The sequence below is a fragment of the Sphaeramia orbicularis genome, chromosome 16 (assembly GCF_902148855.1).
Source record: "Sphaeramia orbicularis chromosome 16, fSphaOr1.1, whole genome shotgun sequence".
NCBI classification, from domain to species: domain Eukaryota; kingdom Metazoa; phylum Chordata; class Actinopteri; order Kurtiformes; family Apogonidae; genus Sphaeramia; species Sphaeramia orbicularis.
Window position 1 is genome coordinate 10526411 of NC_043972.1, and position 13904 is coordinate 10540314.

At 37.1% G+C, this 13904-nt stretch overlaps 1 protein-coding gene across 1 annotated transcript in view; it reads right to left on the reverse strand.

Moving 5' to 3' along the window:
• The window catches only part of bckdhb (branched chain keto acid dehydrogenase E1 subunit beta), a 108209-nt gene that overhangs the window by 90144 nt on the left and 4161 nt on the right, over window positions 1-13904 (reverse strand). Inside the window, exons 4-5 of the mRNA XM_030157118.1 lie at window positions 5969-6102; window positions 2503-2658 (exon numbers count right to left, since the gene is read on the reverse strand). Coding sequence (XP_030012978.1) covers window positions 2503-2658; window positions 5969-6102 — 290 coding nt within the window. The remainder of the gene's footprint in view (window positions 1-2502; window positions 2659-5968; window positions 6103-13904) is intronic.

Below are 13904 nucleotides of genomic sequence, written 5' to 3' on the forward strand. Positions count from 1 at the left end.
GTATGCATGAAGATTAACATTTATCAGCCTGACCTTTACTGAGAGACAACATGTTTATTGCTTTTTGCGGCGGTTACTCCAAGTCAAGCCACTGAGGCTGAAAAATCATATTTTCCAGTCTGTGGCATATGAACAACTTGCATGATAATGATAATGTGTAATCTTGCAAAACAAAAAAAAGAAAGGGCAAGGAGGAATGCTATGTGACACTTTTAACACATGACAGTCGGTGTTTAAAGAACGCTCAACACAGTGTCATCCCTCATTAAGTCGTAAAGACATAAGAGGAGTGGAGTGGAGTTCAGAGCGTGAAGAAGAATTAAAAGTAGCAGTCGTTTAATCAGCGTAAGAAAAGCAGTGATAGCTTATTCAAATATCTGAGCAAACGCCAAGGACGTTTCATTTAACTGTACTTCTACTTCACAATGTGTAATCTGGAGTCACAACACAGATAAGTAACAAAAAAAGAAAAGGTGGTTATGTTTTCATGTTGAACAAGTGCAACGCATACACATCCTCCTGTTTCCATTTGACTTACTAATCTTACCGTTTAAATGTCCAGAGTTTTAACCATGTCTGTTTTTACACTTCTAATTTATAAAATATAATGTGTTTGCTCTTGTGTTCTATTTTTTTTATTCTTATATTCTATTTTTACCGTGTGTCATCCTGCTGCTGCTACACTACAATTTCTTAATTTGGGATCAATAAAGTATATGTACACTATATGGACAAAAGTATGTGGACACATTGAATTCAGGTGTTTCTTTTCTAACAGGGGTCTGGGATACAAAATAATGACTAATGTTAGAATATAGTTTTATCTTAGGATAACTATCATTGCATTGGTTAGTTTGGTTTAAATTATCTTTGCTTCCAGAATGCCTCAGGGATGGTTTTGACTTAACTTCTCTCCACAATGATTTGGGATTTTCTGTTTGTTTTTTTTTTTAAATGCATGATTATGGTTTTAAATGTTCTTCCTCTAAATTTCTAAAATATTTTTTGTGTTCTGACAATAAATGGCAATTTTCTACCACAACTAACCATCTACTTTCTTTATTTGGGTGTATTTTGCTCATTATGATGCTCTGTTCTTTATTCTTGTTCATTTTGAGCCTTTTTTAATCATTTTTATCAATTTTGGTGCTTATTCTGTTCATTTTACTGGTTTGTTTTTTGCTAACCACCATCTTTCTTCACATTTCAGTTCGGAGGAAAAGTCTCCCATTAAACTTTAAGGAAATATTGATGCTTTTATCTCAAATCATCATGAACAGGACATCTGACAGCTGTAGACATGAAGTGTCCCAATATTTATGTCCATATAGTTTATAAACATCAATCCATCTGTGTGCTGTCATAGTGGGAGGCGTTGTGCTACAGGATTTTATCCAATGAGCTCATTGAGGCCTATTTTTAATGTTTTACCTGTTCATTACCATAATGATGTACATTTATTGTTCTTTGTCACATTCTAATCCATGATGTTCTGCTTTGGTTCAATATCACTGCTCTACAATTTCTTAGAAAATATCTGCTTTAGACATTAAATGTGCTAAATTTTTACATACTTTAATAAGATGAATCAGAAAACAAATGACAAACGTCCTGGTTAGCTCATGTTTTCAATATATATGATGGTGTGTTCTTCCACATATATGTTGATTTATGTACAGGGTGGGGAAGCAAAATTTACAATATTTTGAGGCAGGGATTGAAAGACAGTGTACGACCAATTAGGTTATTGAAAGTCATGAGAATTCATTGGCCACAAGAAAATTTACATAATAGAAAATGTTTTTATTCTATGTGTCCTCCTTCTTTCTCAATAACTGCCTTCACACGCTTCCTGAAACTTGCGCAAGTGTTCCTCAAATATTCGGGTGACAACTTCTCCCATTCTTCTTTAATAGTATCTTCCAGACTTTCTCGTAATAGTTTTGCTCATAGTCATTCTCTTCTTTCCATTATAAACAGTCTTTATGGACACTCCAACTATTTTTGAAATCTCCTTTGGTGTGACGAGTGCTTTCAGCAAATCACACACTCTTTGACGTTTGCTTTCCTGATTACTCATATGGGCAAAAGTTTCTGAAAAGGTATGGATAATAGTGTTAGGTATGATTATGACATCACTATATGTTTGGTTTCAAAACAATTGACGTAGTGCCTGCTGAGAAAAAAACAACTAAACGTTCATTGTAAATTTTGCTTCCCCACCCTGTACATTTATACAATAGATTTAGAAATGTTCCACTGATAGAACCTGGAACGTGAATGTATTGTCATGTGCAGACACTGTTTTGAAGTAGAACCGGTGGCTCTGAGAGACAAGACTGTATCTTAGAAACTATCACCCACTATCACTTTGGACTTAATTTGTCTTTATGAGCGACTCAAATTTGGTAAAGTTTAACTAGTTTCATTCTGGAAGCATTTGACTTGTAGACCTGTGAAGCTGCAGGGATCATGTGACCTGTGATGAGCTGTATGACTGACCTTGATGCCAGGGCAGTGGGCGAAGAAGGCCTCTGGGCTCTGGGAGTGGTACAGTGATCCGTGGCCGACGCAGCCCCACGGGGCCCGGATGGTCAGGTTTCCACAATCGAACAAGTTCCCGGAGCGGTAGCGGTACTTCGCTGCTTCATTGACTATCTGGAAAAACATTGAAATGATTCACATTAAAGGAGTGATATTTTGTTTTTTTAAATGGAATTCTTCATTTTCAAACATTTCCCTGTTGTCTACATAAACTGTAAATGCGCCGCTTAGATTAGATTAGATTCTTTTTATTGTCATTGCAGATAAATACAATGAAATTTTAAAGCATAAGATAAAAATGGGACCCATAAAAAAGTGCAAGAGCAATAAATACTAAAGGATAAATTATTCCATTCATACTCCACACCCACACTACACACATGCATGCAAAACAATCAGGTAGTGCCTAAAAATATGCAGTGATCATAAAATAAGCCATTAATGCATAAAATAGTCCCAGATTATTGCACAGGCCCTTATGTTTTAGTGCATTATTTAGCTTGGGTCTGAATTCTTCATTCATTCAACTCCACAGGTCCATCTTCAACCCTATTTCTGAGTAATGACACCAGGAAGGTGGTTTGGAGCGCTGGCCCTTTAAATGCACATGAGCCACTTCAGGCCCCGCCCCCTCCAAATTGTCGGCTGTGCTGCTCTGTTCCATTCAACTGACTACTGAACATTTGAGGTAATGGGCTCCAAGTTTGGACATATTTTCAGTATGGACTACAACCGCCGCTGCTGACAAACAATTATGTCGTACTCGGAGAAATGTTGGTCTGAAGTCTGGACCTTATATGTGCAAATGTCATGAAGCAACTAGTTACAAAACGTAACAAATTAAGCAGGAATTACAACAGGTTGTAGAAATCCACTGAATTTTTGCCAAAATGAATATAAAGATAGCTTTGCAGCAGCTGGAGAGTTCAAATTCAAACTGTATGAACTATTAGGGTCCAAATACACAAATAAATGAACCAAAGACTAAAAAAAGTGGGTTTAGACAAATATGAGCCCTTTAATACGAGTACACATTATTAGATGAAACGACACAAGGACCAAACTTTACTGATCCTTAGCATCTGAAATTCTGCAAAGACGACACAGTAGAGTTAACTTTTTAAGGTGGTTTGGGTAGAAAACACATGATAATGATGACATTAAACCTAATAACCTAAACTGGATTAAATATTCGACTTCAACCAGAGACTGAAATACCATCTGTCATATTTATGAACACAACGTATTCATACAGAGCGACTTAATTCATCTTCAACCCCTGAGCCCTAATTCCAGGTAAAGGTGCTGCTGCGAATCTGCGTCTGTTTCAGGTTCATTAAAGCTGCTGTGAGTATGTGCTTGTGTTCCTTTTCTTCAGTGGTTTTGTTTTACTGTGTGTTTTAGGGTCAAAAACGGGTGGAATAACAGAAAAAGACAATGAGAGGAATTGAAGTTTGACAGGTTTGGATTAAATAAGACACTAGAATGGACATCAATAAGAGAATAAGGATGTTGAACATCAACTGTGAACTGGAACACACTGAACAACAACGACTTGAATTTGGGCCCAGCAGTTTATGTTTTGGCCTCTTTTTTTTCTAAATGAGTCCGACTGCTTTTTGATACCTGATTGAACTCCATAAAGCAGTTACATGGTCAAAAAAAAAGAATAAAATAAGCAACAAAATGAACAAAAACAGCCAAAGTGATCAATAAAATGAACAAAAATGACTAATAAACCAACAAAATAATAAGTAACATGAACAAAATAAGCCACAAACTGAACAAATTTGAAGAAAAAATAATAAACTACAAAACAAAATGTAGAAAAAAATTAAGTTATATATATAAATAAAAAAAAAAAAAAAGCAACATTTATTTGAATTTGGGCCCAGTAGTTTTTGTTTTGGGCTCTTTTTTTTCTAAATCAGTCCAGTTTTTTTTTACCTGGTTGAACTCCAAAAAGCAGTTACATGGTCAAAACTCACCACAACAAAAACTAAAATCACCACAACACTGGAAATAACAGTAAAACCAAAAAAACACAAGGAAAACCATCGACCCCCATTCCTCAGGTGGTGGAGGGTGAACTGAGCATGCTCAGATGTCTATGGAAAGAATATAGTCAGTTGTATCAGCACGACTGGAAATTTGATCTGTTGAGTAAATAGTTAAATTTTTATGAATATTTAACATAAATCATATATTATACTCACTGCAGACACGTCAGGGGTTAAAGGGTTAAAATGAGTTATTTAGTGAAAATCCTGACATTCATTCCCTTTATCCTGAATAAAGACCACACCTGTGGACGCTGGACGTAGACTTCATGTGTCGAGCCACTCTCTCTGGTTTTTCTCTTAAAGACATTAAAGTCCTATTTTATTTTTTAACGAGCGAAATCACCTCGAGTGTCTGGTTCCTTTTTCGTACTTCTACAGTTTCTTACAGTGATTTTCTTCCAAAAAGGTGTCCTGAGTTTTTGTCCGTGACACTCAGGTGGGCCGTTAATTCGGCTTTTATGTCTCACTAAGGTCAGTTTGGACTGCATCATTTTAAGTGAGAGCACAGACGGTGAGAGGGAGCCCACTCAAGGCCTGACACCAGATTATATCTAATGTTGCTTTTGCACAACAAAAGGAGCCTTTAGAAACTCGCCCCATTATCACATTTTCTACTTTATGTTGCCTTGACATATCGGGGACACGCATTTATCTTGCAGTTCGTGAGAACAGACAAAATGACACAAATGTCTGTGTGGAAAAGCAGCAGCGTTGCCCACTGTCCTGTGTGTGCTGTTAATACCACATTAATCTTACTCAGGAAACACGGAGGAGCAGGAAGACGCAGAAAAGAGTGTTGTCTGGCCACGTTGTTTTTCCAATAGAACTTAAAATACACAATAAAAAAGGTGCACTTATAAAACACCTGCAGGATATGAAAAATGAAAGTGAGGACATGTCGCTGACTTGTCTTGACATCAGGGTGTAACTGAAGATTTGGTTTTAAAATTGGACTCATCCTACAGAACAGTCTGCTTTAGCTCATTTTAACTATTATTATCTCACCCACACATGTAATGACATATGTACGTTTAGGTTCTGGTGCAAGGTGGTAAAACTTTAACCCATAAAGACGGGTTTGATGGGTTTAGCTCAGTTTTCATGTACATCTAAACTAAATCTCAGAAAATACATGACTTACAGTGAAAAATACAAAATGCAGAGGATAGTATTAAAATAAATGGTGATTCATTATTTAAGAAAAGTTACATGGAGAGAAAAATTCATTTGGGAACTGCCACAAAATTCATACAGGGTCTTTATGGGTTAAACAAATGTCTCTGCAAATGTGATAAATGCTCCACTCCAGGTTTCCCATCATTCTTTGGAACATCATTCTTTGGAACGCTCGCGTTTCTCACCTGGTCAAACGCTGGATAGATGTAATCAGCGAACTGGATTTCAGCGATGGCCGTGGCACCGGCGACAGCCACTCCAATACCGAATCCAACGATCCCCTGCTCACAAAGGGGGGTGTTGAAGACCCGGTCCTTACCTGAGGGGACAGAGAAACAGGCCGATGTGATGGAGGAAGGTATCAAACTGTCACAGAACATTAGCAGCGGAGTTTAAAAAAGGTGTTGAATGAACTCGTCAGGCGGAGACCGCTGAATGCGTTATTTGTTTGGGAGCACTGGTCACACTGGTAAAGGGTGTGTGAGTAATAATAAGGCGACGACACCGCACACTTGAGTGATGAGACAGCAATGAATACTGTCTTAAAATGCCATGCAGTCCTAAAATAAATGAAGTGACAAGCTAATGACTCCCTCTCAGTTGTAAGTGAACCCAGCCTATGTTGCACACTCAACCCCCATGAAGTAAAAACACATGAAAAAAAGGAGAAAAAAAAAAAAAACGCTTTTTCCACCCTATAATCTGAAAAAAGGCCACAAGAGTAGGACTCTAAATCTGGGCTCTGGCTGTTATTTTTTGCTCTCATCCTTGTGTATTTGCCAGTGCAGTCTTTTTCAGTTGTGCCCTTACGTGCCCTATGCTGCCCAAGTTCAATTAGCGACCGCAGCACCGCAAACCCTTCGAGGAATGAACAATTAAGTGATCAAAAGTTAGTGCCTTGTCTCTCAGACTGAAGCCAACCTCAAATATGCAGCTGTTGTGAGTGCGACAGTAAATAACACTAGTGCGCTTCTGTGTGTCAACGTTCTGAGCACTGAGTCAACTAATAACAGAAAAAAAAACAGCAGAACTGACTGATGTGGGAAAAAAAGGGGTGTTTTTATGTGATATTACATTCCTCCCGTAGGCACTTAAAGAAGTTAAAGAAGCCGACATGTATGAGTTACTTTAATACTCGGTGCTGTCGGTCTACGAAAAAATAGTTCCAGTGTCCCTGTATGTCAGCGTCATATTCCATGTAAATCAATACCAGCTGAATGTGTGAGGTTGTCAGGTTCTGTTCTATATACTGTTAAATTTTCCCATGGTGGGATCAATAAAGTCTTATCTTATCTTATTTTATGTTCCAGTCCTGTGGTCTGGATGCAGATCAATCTAACTATAGAAGTGGACAGGACTTTCACTGGAGGAGAACTCATCTCATTCAGTCAAAGTCCATATATGACTTCTATCAGTGATCAATAGGAACCAGACTGATATCTGTAACCATTTAAATGTTATAAACCATCAAAATATGGACCGTTAGAAGGAAAGGAACATTTGTAACATTTCAAAAATACATCGAAAATTTAATAAGTGGTTCCAGGCACAACAAACCCCACCCCTCACACGTAATATATCTTATTTTGGCATCGATCCAGCTGATGTCATCATGTCTATGCGTGTGCTGATGTCAGTGTATCAGTTGCCTCTACATATGTGCCAAGTCTGAAGTAAATTGAAACAAAATTGATGTTATTACAGATTTTTGAAATTCAGCCCATTACAAGTAAATGGGAGAAAAAAGATTATAAAAATTCATAAAAAATTTTAACTTTGACCTACGTTTCCCAAAATGTAATCAGATCTCTTCTGGGTCACTGGCAATCTATAAACCTAATTTGGCATGAATTCAACCAATAGTTTTGTTGCTACAGACATTTGAAAGTTTGCCCATTATAAATAAATGGGGAAAAAAGGATTTTAAAAAATTCATTAAAAAATTTGGACTTCGACCTACTTTTCCTAACATGTTTTCAGATCTATTCTGGGTCACTGACAATCTACAAACCCAATTTGGTATGAATTCAACCAATAGTTTTGCTGCTAGAGTGTTAACAAACAAACAAACAAGCTGAACCAAAAACAATACCCCTTGCCTCCCCTTTGGGGAGCGGGGTAAAAATCTAAATTTCTGAAAATTGTGAATTAACTTTGAAGACATTGTCCCAAGGAAGATACATATAATATTTTAAATTAGTCTGACCAGCAGTTTCGTCGGAGAAGAAGATTGTTGAAATCTAGACATTGGTGACATTGAGTTTGACCCTTCAAGGTCACTCAAGGTCAAAGGTCATCGACCCAAATCAAAGTCCATATATGACTTCAGTGCTCAATAGTAACTATACTGATACCTGCAACCATTTACATGTTATAAACCATCACAATATGGACCATTAGAAGTAAAGGCGCATTTAGAATTTTTCAAAAATTAGCCATAAAAAGCTAAATCCAGCAGTGAGAGGCAGAGCTGGTCAGTGCGTGGAGTCGGTGTGTACTCTGGCTGTTATGAAGTGTCCACTCGGTGCTGGCGTTAGAGCCAGATCACCGAGGTGAATGCATCCGCTGTGGTCAAAGCCGTTCATATAGCGTCCGCCCTGCATTAACCTCTGTTGGGTATAAAGGCGGTGGGTGGCAGAGGTGTGCACCGGCCCTTTCAGCACTGAGAGGGATAAAAACAGCTTTGTGCTCGTCACTGTACACAAGGATGAGATGGAAAATAATGATCCCTCTCCAAAGGTCAACACTTCTGACGTCAATGAAAACAAAAGGCAAAGCCGGCTACTGTCGGATGGATTTGTGACGCTTCGCTCTTTAAAAAAAAAAAAAAAAAAAAAAAAGAAGATTAAATCTACACCAAACAACAGCGAACATAAAAACAATTTATTAAATTTAAAACATGCATTTCTCTACAGACCCCAACTTTAATGGTCCAGTGTCTGAGATTTAGTAGGATTCAGGTGGATCTAATCGCAAAGATGGAATTAAATATTTACAATTATGTTCTTGTTGGTGTAAAATCAAATGTTATGTTTTTATCGCCTAAGGATGATTTGTTTATCTCCACAAAAGGCGTGGGTCAACTCGCACCGAGTCCCCAAATCACTGTTTCCACATCTTAAAAATAAATAAAACATAAAAAAACACTGACAAATAAAATATCATATCATCATGATTTCCACTTGATTTCCTGTTTGAGTTTCAAACCTGTGCTCTGACACATGTCATCTCTTACATCCTGACAACCTTCACTTCCATTAGTGGCAGTCGATATTAATAATATTTCACTTAAAAGCTCTAAAAAGCACATTTAAGTTAATTATATCGTATCATTCATTATCCTCATAGCATAATCGCCTAAGTTATCCACTATATGGACAAAAGTATGTGGACACATTGAATTCAGGTGTTTCTTTTCTAACAGGGGTCTGCGATACAAAACAATAACGACTAATGTCAGAATATAGTTTTATATTGGGATAAATATCATATTGATTATCAACATTGACGTTTATATCTCAAATCCTCATGAACATGACAACTTACAGCTGTAGACATGATGTGTCCTAATATTTTGGTCCATATAGTTTAAAAACATCAATATTTCCTAAAAAGTTTAATGGGAGATTTTTCTTCCTCAGTGAGATGTGACGAATGTAGATGGTTAGCCAAAAAAAAAAAAAATTTGTAAAAACAAACACAATAGGCAACAAAATGAACAAAAATGAACAACACAGGCATAAAAAAGAACAAAAAGTTCCAAAATGAACAAAAATAAGGAACATAAGCATAAAAACATGAAAAAAAAGCCTCAAAATAAACAGGAATAAAGAAAAGAGCATCATAATGAGCAAAACACATACAGGTAAAGAAAATAGTGGTTACTTGTGGTAGAAAATTATTATTTACAGTCAGAGCATGAAAAATATTTTAGAAATGCAGAGGTAGAACATTTAAAATCCTAGTCATGGATAAAAAAAAAAAGTGTTGAGAAAAATGAAGCCCAAACCATCTCTGAGTCATTTTAGAAGCAAAGATCATTTAAACCAAACTCACCAATGCAATGATATTTAACCCATAATATAAAATTCTATTCTGACATTAGTCATTATTGTTTTGTATCCCAGACCCGTTAGAAAACAAACACCTGAATTCAACGTGTCCACATACTTTTGTCCATATACTGTATGACTAAGGCTCTGTTCAGACTGCAGGTAAATGTCGCCCAAACCCGATTTTTTCGCCCATATGCGACCTGTATCTGATCTGTTATAGACAGTTTGAACAGCACTAATCCGACCCAGACCACTTTCATATGTGGTCCTAAATCTGATACAAATCTGATATTTTTCAACGTGACTTCAGTCTGAACGGCCGGGTTGCATTTATCCGACCTTCATGTTATTGAAATCCAACAAGTGTCTCAATTCTGCGCCCAGACAAGATACCTCCATATTCCCTTTCGTAAACCCAGTGTGTGCCTGCATGGTCACGTATTCCATCGGGATCTCTTTTGTGCATGTGGGTCATTTCTAGCGATGTAACGATATGAAAATTTCATATCACGGTAATTGTGACCAAAATTATCACAGTTATCATTATTATCGCGGTATTGTTGAAATTGTGCTCAAAATGTTCAAAAAGTACTTAAATACACACTGAAATAATGTAATAAAGTTGTATTTTGGAAAAAAAAAAACAAAACAAAACAAATAAAATAATTGGCACAATGCACTTTCTGTTGGCAGAAACATTCAAATAATAACCCTTAGTGGTCTGAGCCTATTTTGTCTGTTTTTCAGTCCTTTTCATTTTACCCTTACATACTATATAAACAAATGTTTACTATACCCACGTTCGGTATCTTTTTTTCAGTACAACTTCATCTATATCATCTGTCCATTATTTTTTTTCACTTTAACCTACTGTAAAAACATAAAAGGACAAAAAACACAAAAAATAGATAAAATCCGATTTGAAAAATGTATAGAATTTATTGCATAAATAACACAAAGGTGCTTAACGAACCTTTTCAAATACTTTAAAAGTGAATATTGGTCCCAAATATTAGGTATATGCAATTAAAATTGTAATAAATTAAAACTGTACTCAAATATTTGACATAAAAGCAGATCTTTACAAAGGTGTTTTCTCCAGAAAAGTGTCGTAATCAAACACTGTTAAAATGATAATTAGAATTTAAACGGTAATACTAACCGTCTGCAATTTTACCGCGGTTTATCGTTATACTGGTAATCATTACATCCCTAGTCACTTCAGGGTCGCATTCAGTTCATACTCAAAACTGATAGAAGTAACATTTTATGTGGAACATGAACGAACACACACACAACAAAAAAATCAGATTTCACCAAAAAATCCCAATTGTGCATTAACACATTCTGTCTGAATATAGTGTTAGACAATTATGCTATGAGGCTAACAATATGTGTGCTGTGCAGATATTGTGTATAACGTCTAAAAAGACAAACAGAAATGGTATTTTTTTATCTAAATGCACATAAACTGCTCTTCTCCAGTCGATGTACTCTGTATGCATGAGCAAACTATTATTTTGTGTCTGTTATAAGCACGAAATGAACAGAAAAGAACAATTAACGGCTTAATCGCATTTGTGTGTGTGTGTGACAGTCGTTCATTGCCGAATCATTTCATTATTGCGACAGCCCAAACGATGACCTCAGCCAAAGGGGAAGGGCCGCGAGAGCGACGTGCTAAAAGATCTGCACTGATATAGAGCAGAGCAGCATCTGCTTCAGCCCTTTGTTCTGCACTTTCAATTCAGCCTCTAATCCATTACAAGACCAGAACACAAACTGCCGCTCACGGTTTTATAAATATCTCTGTGACGAACTGGAAGCCGAGCGCAAATGTACGCGGCACAAGGACGGCGTTTACTGCAGGAGGATACAGCTGTGTGTTGGTCACAGAGAGAAGCTCCGGTGTGTTCGTGACAGAACAGGGGCTCTTGTGCATTAAAGGTGGGGTAGGACATGTTTTCCTGGAGCATTTTTGACTATACTGCTTAAAATCCCCTTAACATCCTGAAATGCAAGCAATTAATTAAATGCTCCAACACAAAAATAGTCACCTGTGGAATGGACAGGACTGAAAAACACACCATCCGATCATTTTAACTGGCCCATCGAAATGATTGAATGGTGACATGTCTATCAAATTCAACTGCCATTTGTCCCTCCCCCCTCCGTTCGTACCCCTCTTCGTGCATGTATTGTGCGTTCTCAGAGGCTTGGAGCACTTGTACAGGAAACGAAGCCAAAACCAGAGCTTGGCTAAATTAGCTATATTAGGATGGAAAGGACAGCTGCACAATATATCGTTTGAGCATCGACATCGCAATGTACATTTTTTAAAAAATCGCAATGTCAGTTTCTTCCAATATCATGCAGCTCTAATGTAAAGTTTGCTAGCATATTGTTTCGTCAATAAAATAAATCCCTAGCGAACTCATGCTGCGCCGCGCTCGTGAACCCTCGGGAACAAACATTGCACGTTCCGATACTCTGGAAGCCAAAACCAGAGCTTGGCTATCTTAGCTACATTAGAATGGAAAGTAGAGCTGCACAACATATTGTCTGAGCATCGACATCGCAATGTTCGTGTGCGCAATAGTCACGTCGCAGGTCCTGCAATGTAGGAGGGAAATACATTCAATGTGTTCTCATCTAATTTCAACCTGGGTACCTGACACACACTGCACGCAGCGATCCACCAATCACAATGGTTCTTAATCAGTTTGGAGTGAGTCGCTGGTAACAATATTGAAAAATGAGCAACGAACAAGAGAAAAATCAACGTAAATGAAGCCTTGGTGCCAAAAAGAAAAGGAACTTCAGTTATCTGGAAGAAGGATGATACTGAAACACCTGTTGACACAACAAGAGCAGGGCTGTGTATCGGCAAGAATCTGGCAATACGATACAAATCACAATACTAGGATCATGACACGATATATCACGATACTGTGAAAAAGACAATTTTTTGTTTCTTTCCCTTTTTAAATGATCATTTCCTTGAAGAATTGAATTACACCAGAAATCTGCACAAACACTAAACACATTTTTATCTGATCAGAATAGGATCTAATGCTATATCACAAAATGTTTCTGTGTTCAAACTTAAATTATGTTTTACTAACATTACAGTTTAAGATCCTGTTCAAATGTTCATATTCTATTAGTTCAGAACTACCAACAGAACATTATTTTTGTGCGATCCCAACAAAGGCACTAACATTATTTTAAAAAAAAGAGTGTTAAATAATAATAAAATAGAAAACCAAAAAAATGAACCTCCACAATATCTGGATTTGAATAAATACGTAAAAATATCGATATAGTACTTTTTAATATCGATACAGTATTGCAAAAAGAAATATCACGATATATTGCAGAACCGATATTTTCTTACACCCCTAAACAAGAGGAAACACAACTAATTTGTTTGACCATTTATGTCGACACCACACAGCTATTATATCCTCCTGAGTATTTTTTCATATTGCAATATATATCGCAGTGTTAAAAAAGTTTTTTTCCAATGTCGTGCAGCCTTAATGTAAAGCCCGCCAGCAAACTGTTTTGTCACTAACATAAATCACCAGCGAATTGATGCTGCGCTGTGCTCATGAACCCTCGGGAACAAACACTGCACGTTCCGGTACTCTGGAGGCATGGCTTCGGGGGGGAAGTCTGAAGAAAGAGGTTTGGACTTGTGAATGTGTATTTTCTAAACGTAGCTTGCTGGAACAGTTTTTCCAGGATCTCCTACCCCACCTTTGAGTGGGGTAGGAGAACCAGTGAGTGAATGCTGGCACTTTACATCTTATCCAGGGACAACATTTGAAAAAGAGCTTTTTTGCTAATACCAGCACATTTACAGAAATGTTCATTAATCAGTACTGTCCCTGCTAAATAACCAAATAAATAAATAAATAAATGTCCACAGTACAGGGTTCATACATGGAATGCACACACTAACCATCACCAATGCCATGATCTCTATGATGAAAAAGAGTTTGTGCTTTTATAAAGCAGGCTTTAATTTGAGGTGAATCTGATGAATATTTTACATCAGACA